General features: G+C 37.1%; 1 protein-coding gene across 16 annotated transcripts in view; it reads left to right on the top strand.

Annotated features, from left to right (window-relative positions):
• The window catches only part of TDRD3 (tudor domain containing 3), a 178414-nt gene that overhangs the window by 112312 nt on the left and 47804 nt on the right, over window positions 1-18298 (top strand). For all 16 annotated transcript variants that reach the window (XM_024231004.3, XM_024231005.3, XM_063714926.1 and 13 more), the window contains 2 exons: window positions 2677-2833; window positions 3549-3674. In XM_024231004.3, coding sequence (XP_024086772.1) covers window positions 2677-2833; window positions 3549-3674 — 283 coding nt within the window. The remainder of the gene's footprint in view (window positions 1-2676; window positions 2834-3548; window positions 3675-18298) is intronic.

The raw sequence follows: 18298 nt of genomic DNA on the forward strand, positions 1-18298 counted from the left end.
CCTAGTGTCTGATGAAACAGGCTTTAAACCAACAAAGATCAAAAGAGACAAGGGCATTACATAATGGTAAAAGGATCAATGCAAGAAGAGCTAACTATCCTAAATATATATGCACCCAATACAGGAGCACCCAGATTCATAAAGCAAGTTCTTAGAGACCTACAAAGAGATCTTAGACTCCCACACAATAATAGTGGGAGACTTTAACACCCCACTGTCAATATGAGATCATCAAGACAAAATTAACAAGGATACTCAGGACTTGAACTCAGCTCTGGACCAAGCGGACCTAATAGACATCTACAGAACTCTCCACCTCTAATCAAGAGCATATACATTCTTCTCAGCACTACATCATACTTTAAAATTGACCACATAATTGGAAGTAAAACACCTCTCAGCCAATGCGAAAGAACGAAAATAATAACAGTCTGTCAGACCACAGTGCAATGAAATTAAAACTCAGGATTAAGAAACTCACTCAGAACGGCACAAATATGTGGAAACTGAACAACCTGCTCCTGAATGACTACTGGGTAAATGAAAAAATTAAGGCAAAAGTAAATAAGTTCTTTGAAACCAATGAGAACAAAGACAAAAAGTACCAGAATCTCTGGGACACATTTAAAGCAATGTGTAGAGGGAAAGACTGGCACAAGACAAGGATGCCCTCTCTCACCACTCCTATTCAACATAGTATTGGATGTTCTGGCCAGGGCATTCAGGCAACAGAAAGAAATAAAGGGTATTCACATAGGAAGAGAGGAAGTCAAATTGTCTCTGTTTGCAGATGACATGTTTGTATATTTAGAAAACCCCATTGTCTCAGTTCAAAATCTCCTTAAGCTGATAAGCAACTTTAGCAAACTCTCAGGATACAAAGCCAATGTGCCAAAATCACAAGCATTCCTATACACCGGTAATATACAAACAGAGAGCCAAATCATGAGTGAACTGCCATTCACAATTGCTACAAAGAGAATACCTAGGAATACAACTTACAAGGGATGTGAAGGACCTCTTCAAGGAGAACTACAAACCATTGCTCAAGGAAATAAGAGAGAATACAAACAAATGGAAAAATATTCCATGCTCACAGATAGGAAGAATCAGTATCATGAAAATGGCCATACTGCCCAAAGTAATATATAGATTCCGTGCTATCCCCATCAAGCTACCATTGGTTTTCTTCACAGAATTAGAAAAAACTACTTTAAATTTCAAATGGGACCAAAAAGGAGCCCATATAGCAAAGACAATCCTAAGCAAAAAGAACAAAGCTGGAGGCATCATGCTGCGTGACTTCAAACTATACTAAAAGGCTACAGTAACCCAAACAGCATGATATTGGTACCAAAACAGATATATAGACCAATGGAACAGAACAGAGGCCTCATAAATAACACCACACATCTGCAACCATATGATCTTTGACAAACCTGACAAAAACAAGCAATGGGGAAAGGATTTCCTATTTAATAAATTTTGTTGGGAAAACTGGCTAGCCATATGCAGAAAACTGAAACTGGATCCCTTCCTTACACCTTATACAAAAATTAACTCAAGATGGATTAAAGACTTAAATGTAAGACCTAAAACCATAAAAATCCTAGAAGAAAACCTAGGCAATACCATTCAGGACATAGGCATGGGCAATATATTGCTTGTGAAAAAAGTTTAGAAAAGTCACTAAGCAAACTGATGACTGTAACCTTCATCAAGTTAACAGTAGTGGTCTTGGGGAGGAGGCACAATCTGACTTTCAGTTACCTAATTACAGGATTCAAAATGTCCAGTTCCCAACAAAAAATTACAAAGCCTACAAAGAAGCAGGAAAGTTTAGCCCATTCACAAGAAAAAGAGAAATCCATAGAAACCACACCTCAAATAGCCCATGCATTGGACTTAACTAGAGAAAGACTTTAAATGAACTGTCTTATATATGCTCAAAAGTCTGAGAGAAACCATTGACAAAGAACTAAAGAAATCAGGAAAACAATGTATGAACATGTTAACTGTTAGATGTATAAAAGTTAAAGTTGTGTTTTTCTCAGCTGGCTTGGTTCAAGAAATTTCTTCGTAGGATATGTTTATACTCCTTAAGTGGTTCTTGAATTCTGTTCAGGTCTAGATTTTTAAAAGAGATTTGGATTCTGGCACTTGTAAAGTAGATTTTCCTATTGGGCTATAGCTGTCAAAGCATCATAGATAGTATTGCTAATGAATATAGCTAGAATACTCAAGTACTAGTTTAAAAAAAAAAGCTACTGGGGGTATCATTTTGTTAGCTTCAATACTTCACATTTTTGGAGAGGTGCTGTATGAATTACATTTCCCTTCTAGTATGGAGAAGTATCAAAAAATTTCCATTTTTTACCATGAAAAATTTTCATTAAGTAGTTTTCTCCTCACTGTCTATATTATTTTCAAAGGCCATATTCTAACATACCATAAAATTTATTTTTTGTGCGTTCGGAGAATACTCAAGGCACAACCCCACATATACAGATTCTTCCTTGCCTCTTGTAAAAAATCAGCAAGAGAATGTTGTATTAGAATGACATTTTTACATAAGTATGAGATGTAATTTTTAGTTAAAAGACAGTAAATAGTTAAAAGTTTATGCCTTGCCTTATCTGTGGGCTGTCAGCTAGCTTTTCTCTTTATTTCTTCCAGGTTGATGAGAAAGCTCTGAAGCACATAACGGAAATGGGCTTCAGTAAGGAAGCATCGAGGCAAGCTCTTATGGATAATGGCAACAACTTAGAAGCAGCATTGAACGTACTTCTTACAAGCAATAAACAGAAACCTGTTACGGGTCCTCCTCTGAGAGGTATAATTTATTAAGCAGTGTGCCAGATAGTATTGTTTGCTTTTCAGAGGAATATATGTTATTGACAGAGGCTGTTATTTCTGTGAGGGCTGTAATTTTATTTAACATTATGGTAAGTGGAAAGAACAGCAGTTTGGGAACCATAGAGACATTTGTAGTCTCAGTCTCATTGTCTTCATCTTTGTACAAAATGGGTCTAACAACAACAACAAAACAAAAACAAAATGGGCCTAACAATACCTTATTTAACAAGGTTGTCATGAGTAATAGAGAAAATATGTGACTGGTTCTATTATTTCTAGAACTCTGCCACCTGAGTAAACGACTAAGCTTTTAAAAATTAACAAAAATATTACATTTACTTGGTGTTATTCTTTAATCATTGCATGGTCAATTTATGTTGTTTTTCAAGTCCCAGTCCTATATTCTTTTAAAAATATCTGTGGTTAAAGAATAAATTATGATTTTTCCTTAAAAGATAGTTTATATGATCAAATTCGGACTTCTGAATAGATCATTTATTTAGAGGATTAAATGTGCCACTTAATATAATTACTTAAAAACCTAAAAAAATTACTTAAAAGATGTAGACTATACAAAAAATATGAAAAGAAATTAAAATCCTTATTTAAAATTATTGTTGGTTATATATTAGTATATATTCTCTTTTTGTTTTTGCATATACAGTACATATTTCTTGCTTTTACATCTAAAGGTAGAGGAAAAGGCAGGGGGCGAATAAGATCTGAAGATGAAGAGGACCTGGGAAATGCAAGGCCATCAGCACCAAGCACATTATTTGATTTCTTGGAATCTAAAATGGGAACTTTGAATGTGGAAGGTAGGCTAATTTAAAGTTGATTCCTTTTTTTTTTCTTTCTTTTCTTTCTTTTTTTTTTTTTAGCGTATTTCTTTTTAAAAGACCAAACTTTATTTGGAATTGTAGTGTAAAACAACTATAATATGAACATATATCCTGAGTGTTTGTTTATAAATTTACTTAATCTGAAAACATAATGGCAGCTTATTTTGCCCCCTAACTGGGATTAGTAATCTCACCAAACCACTTTTGCCAAATTTGCTCGTATCTAGATGACAGAGATAACTGTGTAAACAGGTTGTTGTGTTGGAAAATTTATTATATAATCTTATATAACTTATTTTGCTTGTGAAATTGGTGTATCTCTTCTTTCTTCCCATATTACATAGTTTGAAAATGTTCACACAATGAGTGAAAATGCTTTCACAATGTGGTATATTTTTTATATACTTTAGTGATTAACATATTGAAAAGAGAGGCAAGTATGGTAAATATGCAGACTTCTTCTAAGCACATAATATAGTGAATATTTTCTAAAATGGTAAGTTTTCAAAATATGATCCAAAAAGTTAAGGAAATATACTTTTAAATTCAGTTTCTCATTCAGATACATCTTGAATCTAGCCAAATAAGCTCAGAGATAAAATGCTTTTATAACAAATATGAAATGTTCAGATTTCATAAAAATTGAAGCATGTTTGCTAGAGTATATAGAAAAGGCAGTGTAGCATTTGAGAAAACAAATGTTTGATGTGGGCAAGATTTATAAGCATGATGTATTAGTTTTCTATTTCTGTGTAACAAATTACCACAAAGTCAGTGGCTTAAAACAATGTAACTTTATTACCTTATAGTTTCTTTGTGTCAGGAGTCTAGGCACAGCTTCATTGGGGCCTCTGTTTAAAGTCTCAGATGCTGATGTTAAGATTTTGGTTGGAGCGGTGATGTTATCAGAGACTTGAGTTCCTCTTACAGGCTCACCCATTCTTGCAGAATTCATTTCCTTGTGGATGCAGGACTGAAGTCCCGTTTTTTGCCCAGTGTTGCCTGGAGACTGGTTTATCTCCTAAAAGCTGCCTTCAGATTATTGCCACATGGGCCACCCCATAGGCAATTTACATAATGTTTGCTTCTGCAAAGCCAGCAGGAGAGTCTCTGCTGCTGCTTCAGATCTTTCTTTTTCCTGACTCTGACTTAATGAGTACTTTTGTCCCAACCTCTCTTCATACTGTCCCACTGAGAGATCCTTTGATTTCCTTTCATCCTCCTGTCCCTACATTTGCTTTTGACTCCTTTATTAGTTTGTTTTCACGTAGCTGATAAAGATATACCTGAGACTGGGTAACTTATACAGGAAAAAGTATTGGATTTACAGTTCCACATGGCTGGGGAAGCCTCACAATCACAGTGGAAGGCAAGGAGGAACAAGTCACATCTTACGTAGATGGCAGCAGGCAAAGAGAGAGCTTGTACAGAGAAACCCTTATAAAGCCATCAGATCTCGTGAGACTTATTCACTGTCACGAGAACAGCACGGGAAAGACCTACCCCCATGATTTAATTACCTCCCACTGGGTCCCTCCCACAACATATGGGCATTCAAGATGAGATTTGGGTGGGGACACAGCCAAACCATGTAATTCCACCCCTGGCCCCTCCCAAATATCATGTCCTCACATTTCGAAACCAATCATGCCTTCACAACAGTCCCTGAAAGTCTTAACTCGTTTCAGCATTAACTTAAAAGTCCACAGTCCAAAGTCTCATCTGAGACAAGGCAAATCTCTTCTGCCTAAGAGCCTGAAAAATCAAAAGCAAGTTAGTTACTTCCTAGATACAATGGGGGTACAGGCATTAGGTAAATACAGCCATTCCAAATGGGAGAAATTGGCCAAAACAAAGGGGCTACAGGCCCCATGCAAGTCCGAAATCCAGCATGTTAGTCAAATCTTAAAAGCTCCAAAATGATCTCCTTTGACTCCATGTCTCACGTCTAGGTTATACTGATGAAAGAGGAGAGCTCCCATGGTCTTGGGCTGCTCTGCCTCTGTGACTTTGCAGGGTATGGCCTCCCTCCCAGCTGCTTTAACGGGCTGGCGAGGAGTGTCTGTGGCTTTTCCAGGTGAATGGTGCAAGCTGTTGGTGGATCTACCATTCTAGGGTCTGGAGGATGGTGGCCCTCTTCTTACAGCTCCACTGAGCAGTGCCCCAGTGGTGAACTCTGTGTGGGGACTCTGACTCCACCTTTCCCTTCTGCACTGCCCTAGCAGAGGTTCTCTTTGAAGGGCCCACCCCTGCAGCAAACTTCTGCCTTGGCATTGAGGCATTTTCTTATATCCTCTGAAATCTGGGTGAAGGTTCCCAGTCCCCAATTCTTAACTTCTGTGCACTCATAGGCTCAACATCATGTGGAAGCTGCCAAGGCTTGAGGCATGCACCATCTGCAGTCACGGCCGCAGCTCTACATTTGTCCCTTTCAGCAATGGCTAGAGTGCCTGGGATGCAGGGCACCAAGTCCCTAGGCTACACACAGCATGCGGACCCTGGGCCCAGCCCATGAAACCATTTTTTCCTCCTAGGCCTCCTGGCTTGTGATGGGAGGGGTTCCGTGAAGATCTCTGATGTGCCCTGAAGACATTTTCCCCATTGTCTTGGGGATTAACATTCAGCTCCTTGTTACTTATGCATATTTTTGCAGCTGACTTGGATTTCTCAGAAAATGGGATTTTCTTTTCTATCACATTGTCAGTCTGCAAATTTTCCAGACTTTTATGCTATATTTTCCCATAACTTCATGATTTAGGAGACACTATAGAAGTTGATATGGTTTGGCTGTGTCCCCACCCAAATCTCATCTTGAATTCTCACATGTTGTGGGAGGGACTTGGTGAGAGGTAATTGAATCATGAGGGAAAGTCTTTCCCGAGATGTTCTTGTGATAGTGTAAGTCTCATGAGATCTGATGGCTTTATAAAGTGGAATTTCCCTGAACAAGCTCTTTGCCTGCTGCCATCCACATAAGATGTGACTTGCTGCTCCTTGCCTTCTGCCATGATTGTGAGGCTTCCCTAGTCACATGGAACTGTAAGTCCAATAAACCCTTTTTCCTGTATAAATTACCCAGTCTCAGGTATGTCTTTATCAGCAGCATGAAAATGAAGTAATATAGTAAATTGGTACCAGCAGAGTAGGGCGCTGCAGAAAAGATAACCTGAAAATGTGGAAGTGACTTGGGAACTGGGTAACAGGCAGAGGTTGGAATGGTTTGGAGGGCTTAGAAGAAGACAAGAAAATGCGGGAAAGTTCGGAACTCCCTAGAGACTTGTTGAATGGCTTTGAACAAAATGCTGATAATGATGTGGACAATGAAATCCAGGCTGAGGTGGTCTCAGATGGAGATGAGGAATTTGTTGGGAACTGGAGCAAAGGTGTTATGTTTTAGCAAAGAGACTGGCAGCATTTTGCCTCGGCCCTAGTGATTTTGTGGGTCTTTAAACTTGAGAGAGATGATTTAGGGTATCTGGCAGAAGAAATTTCTAAGCAGCAAAGCATTCAAGATGTGACCTGGTTGCTGTTAAAGGCATTCAGTTTTAAAGGGAAAACACATCATAAAAGTTTGGAAAATTTATATTTGGGTTCTCAGGGACACCTGCTCCTTGGATGAGCACCATGACCTTGGCTCATAGTCTTGCCTTCAAGGTTTAGTAACCTTGTTGGGGACCTATCACACTACATACAGGAAGCAAAATTTTTAATCTCTCCTAGATGTACTGTGTGGGGAGGGCACACTGACTGATTCAGGAAATGGGCAGAAGGCTTCTTAGGGGAGATGACATCTAGTTAAGACGGAGGAAAAGTGTTGGGGCAGTCCAAGTAGAGGGAGCACTATGTATACAGGCATGGAGGCATCAGAGCACCAATTCCCTGTGCCTGGGAACGTATGGTAGAGGCAGTGCTGTGAGGAGAGACATGGAATTGGTAGGCTAGAGCCAGATCACAAGGATTTTGTCCTAAGGAGTTTTATTTCTGTCCAAATGTGATACAAAGGCATTAAAGGGTTTTTGGCATAAGAGCCATGAGGTTTATTTTGGTGCTTTAAGAAAAAATTTCCTGTTTGCAAAATGGAAAATAGGGTAAGATGGGATTGAGATTGAAAACAGACAATAGTTGTATGTGTTGTGGGGAATTATTCATTCAATAAATGCAGTATTTTATTTAGTATTTAAAATACCTCATTCAGAAAACACAGGGAAGTAGATTGATTTTGTAGCTCTTGTCCCGAAGAAGCTCACTGTCTAGTGTGTGAGACAGAAGAAATCATAAACTAAAGGGACATAGGAATGCTTACTTTCAAAGGATTTCATCATTTACTTAATGTAAAACAAAACAGTACTGAACAAAATATAAGTGCTTAGCAGAAGTTATTTTGAAAACAGTAATCAGATTTGATCTGGTATATTTGTAACCTGTAATAATATTTAGTCTTTTATTTCGAAGTTTTATTGCCAAAATAAGACCTACCCGTTGTTTTGAATGGCTACTAAATGCTTTAATCAGTCAGACTTGAAAACACTATTTGGTTTGCTGTTTCATTGCTTTAAAGGTTTACCTTACCAGGACCTGATTGCACCATTACTAGTAGCTTTTCTGACCCTAAACTCTCTTTGATGATGTTGGCATCACACAGAAGAGATTCATGATAACACACATAAGTACAAATAGCTAGACAATAAAGTGATACACATACACACATATATATATGGAAGATTATTTGCTTGTAGCTATTTCTTATATTCTCTTGGTTCTGTCTTCATGGGTACAATGAAGATAACAGGATTGATGGGAAAGCTGTGTGTTGGTTGCCCTCAGGTATCTTTAGCAGGTATCGTTGTGTTACTTTCTCTTGTGGACCTGCTCACACTACTAAGTGCCAGTATTCTTAGGTGAGCTGGGGTATATTGTAAAACAAACAAACAAACAAACAGACACAAAAACAGTTGAGGCAAGCTACTGAATTGTTTTTCAGCTTATTTTAAGATAGCATGTATTTTTAATTGGAGTTAAAGCCCAGAGTAAATTTTTACTTTTATAAAGTTGAATCTCCACTTTGGTGGAAAATTTGGTTATTTTCTGTAAATCTCTTGTTCTAAAATTAACTTCATTGATGGGAGAGAATGTTGGACATTTTTCTAAGATAAATCTAGAAAGTGTTTCAGGATAACATCTTCATAATGTTTAATGGTTAAATGCATTATGGACAGCTAATGAAGAGAGTTAAGATCTTATTTATGTTCATATTAGCAGCATCATTATTTGGGTCTGTTATAGACTCAAATTGACATTACAAAGAAGTAATTGTGATTCAGTGGTACGCATATATTTAGGGTTTAAAAAGTTTGTTTTTCTAATACAGTTGCATAATGAAACCTTTCTTGCTTCTGTGTTTTGTATCAGTATAAGCTGTCTGAGGATTTTGTTTAGTTTTAGTACCTCTAGAAGTCAGAATTTAGCGGAGTAAGCCTTGGCTTGGATGGACTTGTTATGTCATATCAGATTCTGGACAGTAATTTGTCAGGCTGTTTGGAAAAAAAATATATTCTGATTTTTAAAAGTTTCATTAGAAATAATTGATTATCACATTTACTTTTCTTAGAAATTTTTCTCAGCATTGACTTTTTGTTGTTATATCTTTAAATTGGAATAAAACATAATTCTAGTTGACATTTTTATTAATATTCTGAAAGAAGTGAGGTTGGATTGCGTTGTTTTCTGTTATCTAATGAAAAGGACAGTGTACTGGAGCAGATACATACAACTAATTCCACCACTAGACTCACAGCTCTTGTGTGCTAGTTGTATGTCTTTGGGCAAGATATAGAACCATTAACCTTAATTTTCTCATCAGGAAATGGAGAAGTAGTGACAGCACCTATTGTAGGGCTACAAGGTCGTTGGGAAGATCAAATTAGATAATGTATATGAAGTGCTAAGCATAGTGCTTGGCATCAGCAACAGCAGCAGATGCAACAGCATCTTCCACTCATCATATATCATCTCCACCTTCACTGCCCTACTTCAGGCCTTCATCAAGGCTTTCATCAGGCTTTCACTGTTTTTTGCAGAACCTTATTATCCCATTCTCCATATTGTAGTCAGTGACCTTTCAAACCACAGATTTGATCACACTACTTGCTAGCTTAAAATGCTCCATTGACACTTCTCATTGGCAGGATAAAATTCAGACTACATTATGTATATTGTCTTTATGGTGTTCCATTACTCTTATTTTCTGTCGATTTTGTGAAAATTAGTATTTATATTGGTTAACAGGATATATAGATGTAAATAATCTGTTTAGATATTAGCAGATATAAGGATAACATTAATGGTTGATGGGCACTTCACATCAAGTTGCAGGTCTTTGATAGTTCATGGAAGGTGTGTTTTTGGCTTTGTTTTTGCTTTATTTTTTTTATTCAAGTTTCTGGTCACTTTGGATAGTTTGCCTTGTAGATTTACTGCTTGAACTTTGAAGACTGAAGAATAGGGACCTCACAAAGGGAATGTAATATAATGGTAATAGCTTAATTGGAAAGGAAGGAAACTAGGTCAAGATGAGAGAGAATATGTATGTATTAGGCTAGATGTTATTGTGAGGGATTTCCTCAAGAAGCATCTATGTGTTGACTATTATGTATATTTATATCTTATTGCATCAAACAGCATTACTGCATATTGATGGAAATCTGTGGTAGAGTGCATGTTTGGAAACCAGGGATAAATGGTTGCTATGTGAGTAAAGTCATCAACTGCCAGCACAGCAGAAAGCAGAAGAAATGTGTAGTTATCTACCCACAGCCTATCACTTTGTTTCTATTCCTAGCCATCTCTATGGGCTTCCCAGCCCTTGACTTTTTCTTCCTGTAAAGCTGATTCCTTTTTACCATTCCATTCTTTTTGAAGTGCAAATGTACCCCAAATTTCTAGATAGTACTTTAAACTTAACTTGAATTAATTATTTCCAATTCTATTTGTTGACAACTTGTTACCTTTAATAGTTAATAGTCTGTGCCAGAGCCACGTAATATCTAGTCAACAAAAAAGTACAGATTCAGTGCTGAAATTGAGAGTGTTTAGAAACCGCTTTAGCAATTTGACAGTACTTAAACATTTGTTACTGCATTTTACAAAAGTAACAGTCAGCAGCAGATTGGAAATTAAAACCAGAACCTGCAGCTAAAACAAAAACCCTGGTCTTTCACTACAGTAAGTTTGAAATGTTCTGGTTTATGTTGTTAGGACATTGCAGTCTCTGGATTTACCTGCATTCTGACAACATGACACCTTTTGTCAGAGTAACAAGGCCAGGCAGGTAGTTTAAGATGGCAGGCACAGTACCAGGTGGGAAGTGAAAATATACTACACTGCTGCCTCCTCTGAGACAGCCATGCAGTGAGGCACCCAAGCTTCATGGAGAGGCCGCCTCCAGTCCTCAGTCCTAGTCTTTAAATGCTCCAAGCCCTGGCCCTGGACCTGTGTGGTATGTGAATCTTTAGGTAATTCTGGTGCTGGCTGTTGAGCCCCTTTCAAGCTGTGCATCTTAACACTGGAGGCTCCACATCCGAGAGGGACATGCTGTCCCCAGTGTGCCTTTTCTGAATTCCTGGCCCACAGGATCTGTGAGCATAATAAAGTGAATGTTCTTTTATGCCACTAAGTTTGAGTAATGGTTTGTTACGTAACTGTAGTATTGGGGAAAAATCCCTAAAAATTGGCCTCACCTAGAATTGTGATTTAAAAAAAAACTGGTGAGTGAAAAAAACCTTATCCTGCCATTGATGTGTTGCTTTTTAAGTCGTTATAGTATTTTGACTTTGTAAATACATGTAAAAAGGTAGTTAATAATTTCAGTGTCATATTTAATTGCCTAGGTACGTGTGAGTTCTAGGCTTCATCTTTTATGAACCTTAAATTATGCTTAATGCATTATATACATGGATGCTTTCTTAGACTAATAATGTATCCAGCACTAAGCTACAAACATCTCCAGACTTTACTAAGAGCCAAACCCAAAGGACCTGATTTTTCAGAACTAGTCTCTGTAAAATACCATGAAAAGAGGCTGTGTAGGTTCCTTTTAGCCCACAGTTTTATTAGAATATTATTAGGGGCATTTCTAAATTCAGATGATCCTGATATACTCTGCTCTGAATTTTTGAAATGTTAGATGTTATATCTAATATAATTGAGCATTAGTAAACTGAAGAAGTTTCATCTGTTGTAGGGTTTGCATATTAAATCTACATTGTTTTAAATTAATTTAATTTCTTTGCATATGATAATATTATTACTTTTTTTGGTACTTGGATCTATAGAAGATGGATATAGCTTTTCTTAGAATACTAGAACACATGAGCCTCTTTTTCATTTTTGCCATTATTTTCTTCCTCCTCAATTAATTGTCCGTTCGTTTATACATTTATTAACCATAAGATAAAATAATAAGTGTCATTTATTGAGCATCTGTTATGTGCCAGGGACTATGCTAGGTGCTTTGCATACTTTTAATTCATTTTATCATCTGCAGACACAAAATATATATTATTTCCATTTGACAGATAAGGAAATAGGTTTGTATATTAATATTTGAATTAAAGCAAAAATAACATAAGGTTGTTATTTCTAAATGGTTTTTGACCCACAAGTCTAGTGCCTCGTATATAAATACCTGTTTATCAACAAGAGAGCCATATCTGACTTTACCCAAGTAGCTAAATTACTCAGATACATGTATTTTCATTTAATGGATCAATTTGTCCATTAGTACTTTTTTTTAACCCTGGCAGAAAAATATTTTTATAGTAATCCTAACGTGAGTTTCACGTTGAAATACTGAAAGTAACTCATGGTTATTAATGATTTAATGCCAGTAGTATAATGGTAGCTTCGTTGAGGTTTAAGAGGGAGGTTAATACTGGGGTCTGGAATCTACTCAGTTAATCCCCCAGCTCTACTCTGTGCTAGTTGTGTGACCTTGTCAAGCCTCTTCAGCTTCCTTATCTGTGAAATAGGGATGTTATAACTGTACTCTGAGGTAAGCTCATTTGGTTTTTTAATTATGTGAGAAATTTTACTGAACTAGAAATTTGTTTCTTTTTTGTATTTGTAAGGACTAGTTTGGGCTTTGCATGCATTTTACATGGGACTAAACAGGTCAATCTTTGCAGTTGTACGGTTGGTGTGTGTGGCACTTTTTCTTAGAATTCTCATGATTTGTTCATTTATAACAGCAGTAGTCTTATGTTTATGCCAACTTTTTAAAAATTGGCTTTTCTCAGTTTTTTTTTAAAAGGGGCTTTGAAACACCAAAAAATTAGTTCTTTGAACATTGGGCATCATAAATATGTTTATTTTGAGCTTAGTCTTCAGTTTAACATGTGTCGTATCTATAAAGATTTTAATGAGAACAGGAAAACAATTGTATATATTTGAATAATTATACAAATTATAATTGAAAGAAAAATACCATGCCAGATTAAAACTAATGTTAATTCTTGTGATCATTTTTTCTGGGATCTGGTGTTTTTGTTTAGCATAATGGACATCAACTTTGTGATATTGGAATATACAATAATTTTTCCTTTGAAATTAGTAATTAATGTTGATTATGGCTTTACTTAGAAGTTAAGCAGGTTTCTAGCCCAAGATCTTTGTATGTGTTGTTCTCTCCTCTTGGACGACTCTTCCCTACTTTCATCGCATTTCTTCTCATTAGGGCTCACCTAAACCCCATTTCTCCACAGACGTTTTCCCTCTACATTGCTGTACTCCCCACTCCTCCTAGTTTTTTCTTAAGTCGATTTCTTTCATATATTTTATTACAGCTTTAAGCTACATTATTTGTTCTTTTTACCTATTTGTTGTCTGCCTCTGCCCAATATAACTAAGCTCCACAGGATAGAGGGCAATGGGTCTTGCCTACTGTTTTCATGTAGAGTGACTAGGAGAGCGTTGACGACGCCACCAGCAGTCAATGCTCAGTAACTATGATGAGTAACAGTGAAGGAAAGAGGTAAGTAGCAACATCCCAATTTTACAAGGTCACACAGCTGCTCAGTGGTAGGACTGGAATTTAATTTCAGTAGTCAGTCTAATTCCAAACACTTCATTTGGACCGAGGAGAAAGCAGTTTTATATATATTTTCAAATTGAATCGTTACCATAATCCTATGATAAGAATCATTACAGATATTTTACAAATGAGGAAACTGGGGTTCTTTGTGACTTTGTCAAGGTGCATTACTGCAAAACTAGAAAAGCAGTTTATTTGGTCTCAAGCTCAGTGTTCTCTAGTGCAAATCAGAGATGGCTTTTATAAGCTTACTTTTTGTGTGTTGTGCAATCTTTTTCTGTGATCATTTGAACTCAATCTAAATCTACCCTAATGTGCTTTGCTGCAAACTTCTCCTAAAGAAGGAAAAGTAAAGGAGTACATTTTCTATTTCAATCTTGCACCCTTAGCTAAGCCCAGGTAATGGTGTTAAACAGAGAGCAATTTTGAACTTGGAGGCTTGTTTCATTCCCAGTGTTTTCAGTAATTCTGTCTTTCTTTCAGCAAATATTTACTGAGTGCCACCTATTTGCCTGATTCTGCCGTAGCTAAGCACTGGAGAAAACAATGCTGAGCAAGACTCAGACCCTACTCTCAATGTAGTAACTATGTAAAAATATTTAAAGCAGCCTTTTCTTAAAAAAAAAAAAAAAAAAGTAATATAGAAATGAATGAGATACCTGTAGTCACTAAACTGGAAGGATGCCCACAAGATACTGTTCATTTTAAAACTGAATTGCAGCCCATGAGATGTAGCATGAGTCTACTTTTTGTTAAAAATGAAAGTGTATGGGCCGAGTGCGGTGGCTCACGCCTGTAATCCCAGCACTTTGGGAGGCCGAGGCGGGCAGATCACCTGAGGTCAGGAGTTCGAGACCAGCCTGACCAACATGGAGAAACCCCGTCTCTACTAAAAATACAAAAAATTGGCCGGGCATGGCAGCACATGCCTGTAATCCCAGCCACTCAGGAGGCTGAGGCAGGAGAATCGCTTGAACCCGAGAGGTGGAGGTTGCGGTGAGCCGAGATCGCGCCATTGCACTCCAGCCTGGGCAACAAGAGTGAAACTCCATTTCAAAAAAAAAAGAAAGTGTATGAATTATATAAAAAAGAGTAACCTCCAAAACTGAATAATTACTATATCTGGAAGTGGGATTTGATAAGCAGAAGGTGGAACTTTCTTCTATACATTTTTCTAATGATAGGATCAAGAGTAATTGTTTTACTTTTTAAATATTTCTTAGCATTTTTAGTATAGAAAAAAAAGGATGTAGAGAATATTTTTATATGGAGAACGTTTATAGATATACTATATTTTAAGTGAAAAACAGTATTAGAGTATGATTTTGATTTTCTGATGTATCTAAATTTTCTCTGTAATATGACTTTTATAATATGAGAATAAAGAAGTTTTTATTAAAGCATTCTTCCTGCTCTGTTTTCATTAAGAATCAAATAAAAACAAATAAACAAGAAAACTAAAGCAAGATAAAGATCCTAATTAAAAATGGGAGTTGGTGGTAGTGGGAATGTATAAATAGGGAAGCACCTTATTTTCTGATTTTTGGTCTTTCCTGATGTGTCATCAATTAAGTTTATTTGCTTAATTTTAATGCTGATAATGACAGCTAACATTTATTGGGTGCTTATTAAAGCCAGATACTGTTCTAAGTACTTTACATATGTTAATCCTCCGAGGTGTGCTCTATTATTACCCCTATCTTAAAGATGAGGCTCAGAAAAGTTAAATATTTTGCCTAAGGTTACAGAACTAGTAAGTGGCACCCCTGTGATAAAAAGCTATGTAGTCTTTCTTTTGCTATTTCTAAGTGCCAGTTTGTGAGCTCTAAATACCAATCCAATTTTCAATAGAAGTTTAGGTTTTTCTGTATTAATAGAAAGAGATTATTAATTTTAGGTCAGGATTCTGGCAGTCCTAGTGTCCAAATATATTTTTCAGCCCCATCAGGGATTGTGAAAGAGCCTTTGTGATTTCCACATCTCACCAGAAATGAACAGATACAGGTGATAAAATTGAAGCTAACATGTTGTTGGTTACATTCTGTTTTTTTTCATCTGGGTGGGCAGCTTGGCATAATGGAAAAATCATGGGTTTTAGCTTCAGTTAGATTTCAGTTTAATTCTGGCTTCAGCATTTTCTAGCACAAGCCTTTAGTTGAGGCACATTACTTTGTTTCTTCACTTACAAAATAAAGATGATAATACTGCCCTTTTAGGATGGTTGTGAGGATTACATGAAATTATGTAGGCAAAAGACCTTTAACATAGAGTCAGGCATATATTAGGATCTTAATAAATATTAAGGCATTTCTTCAGGTAGGTGTATCAGAATAAAATGAGGATTAGTCTTGGAAAACAAATTCTACCTGATTTTCTACTATAAAATGCAGGTACAACTGCTGCTGGAGAATATTCTGCAAAAAAGTATTAACATTTTAAGATGTCTGATTAATTTAGTACATCCTTATATGTAGATTTAAATGGTTTGTGACAATTAATAAGTTTATTCTTAATTATTCTTGTATTTCAAATCATGGTGATGTAAAACATTGTAGTCAATTATCTCACAAACATACATTTTGAAATCAAAATCTAATAATAATAGGAATGTTTTCTCTCAAATCATACTAAACTCATGTACATTCTTTGATTAGTTTTCTCATATGAGCTTTCCCCACCTTGGTCTTTTAGATCTTTTAGGTGTTTTCACAGTTTTGTCTATTTTGCAATACATTTTTCTTTTCTTTTCTTTTTTTTTTTTTTTTTTTGAGACAGAGTCCTGCTCTGTTGCCCAGGCTAGAATGCAGAGGTGCCATCTTCCCTCACTGCAGCCTCCACCTCCCAGGTTCAAGCACTTCTCCTGCCTCAGCCTCCCAAATAGCTGGGACTACAGGTGCATGCCACCACGCCCAGCTAATTTTTGTATTTTTAGTAGAGATGGGGTTTCACCATGTTGGCGAGGCTAGTTTTGAACTCCTGACCTCAAGTGATCCACCCGCCTTGGCATCCCAAAGTGCTGGGATTACAGGTATGAGCCATAGCACCGGTCCTGTAGTACATTTTTCTATCACTTTTTGCCAATCTTTTCTTTTTTCTGCTATTTGATATTAAATGTTACCCATTTCTACTTGTGCTTTTTTTTTTTTTCCCACCTTTTCCTTTGGGGTGATTTAAAAAAATGTGATGCATTTTACTCTGCTGCCTATACAGAAAAATATCTTAGTATATTTATTAGAGTGATGGCAGACCTGACCTGTGCTGCCCGTTGGTATCTAATGTAGTTTAGAATCATGATGCCTTCTCAAAAAGGGGGGATGAAAACTTAGATTCTGACTGGGGAACCAAGGAGCTGCCTTTTCAGTTGATTTGGGATATATTTCTTAGTTTATTTAAAATTGCTTTTCTGGCCGAGCACGGGGCTCATGGTAATCCCAGCACTTAGGGAGACCGAGGGTGGGTGGATCACTTGAGGTCAGGAATTCGAGACCAGCCTGGCCAATATGGTGAAACCCCGTCTCTACTAAAAATACAAAAATTAGCCGGGCGTGGTGGTCTGCGCCTATAATCCCAGCTACTTGGGAGGCTGAGGCAGGATAATCACTTGAACCCGGGAGGCGGAGGTTGCACTGAGCCGAGACTGCACCACTGTACTCCAGCCTGGGCCACAGAGTGAGGTTCCATCTCAAAAAAAATAAAAATAAATAAAAAAAAAAAAAGAAAAGAAAAGAAAGATTGCCTCTACCACAATTTAATAATTGAGTATATTTGTTATGTGTTTAATAGATGAGCTCAGTTTCAAAATACTAACTTTATATATGACTTTATGATTTAACTAACCGAAGATAAAAGGTATTGGGCTTAAGGAAATCCAAGAATGATTGGATGATGAATCCAAGAATGATTGGAAATCCAAGAATGACTTCTTAGGTATTATTTCATTTTGAATGAAATAGATATATATGAAAACTAACTTCTTTTAAAAACACAATTTTCGGCCAGGCACAGTGGCTCACACCTGTAATCCCAGCACTTTGGGAGGCCTAGGCGGGTAGATCATGAGGTCAGGAGTTTGAGACCAGTCTGGCCAACATGGTGAAACCCTGTCTCTACTAAAAATACAAAAATTAGCCAGACGTGGTGGCAGGTGCCTGTAATCCCAGGTACTCTGGAGGCTGAGGCAGGAGAATCACTTGAACCCGGGAGGTGGAGGTTGCAGTGAGCCAAGATCATGCCACTGTACTCCAGCCTGGGCAACAGAGCAAGATTTTCTTTCAAAAAAAAAAAAACACAATTTTCACTTTCTACCTCTGTGAGTTTATTTTACTATATTAAGGGAATTCTTTTTTTTTTTTTTTTTTTTGTTTGAGACGGGATCTCTCTCTGTTGCCCAGGCTGGAGTTCAGTGGTGCAATCTTGGCTTACTGCATCTTCCACCTCCTGGGTTCAAGCAATTTTCCCACTTCACCCTCCCGAGTAGCTGGGATCACAGGGCCGCGCCACCAAGCCTGGCTAA

The sequence above is a fragment of the Pongo abelii genome, chromosome 14 (genome assembly GCF_028885655.2).
Source record: "Pongo abelii isolate AG06213 chromosome 14, NHGRI_mPonAbe1-v2.0_pri, whole genome shotgun sequence".
NCBI lineage: Eukaryota > Metazoa > Chordata > Mammalia > Primates > Hominidae > Pongo > Pongo abelii.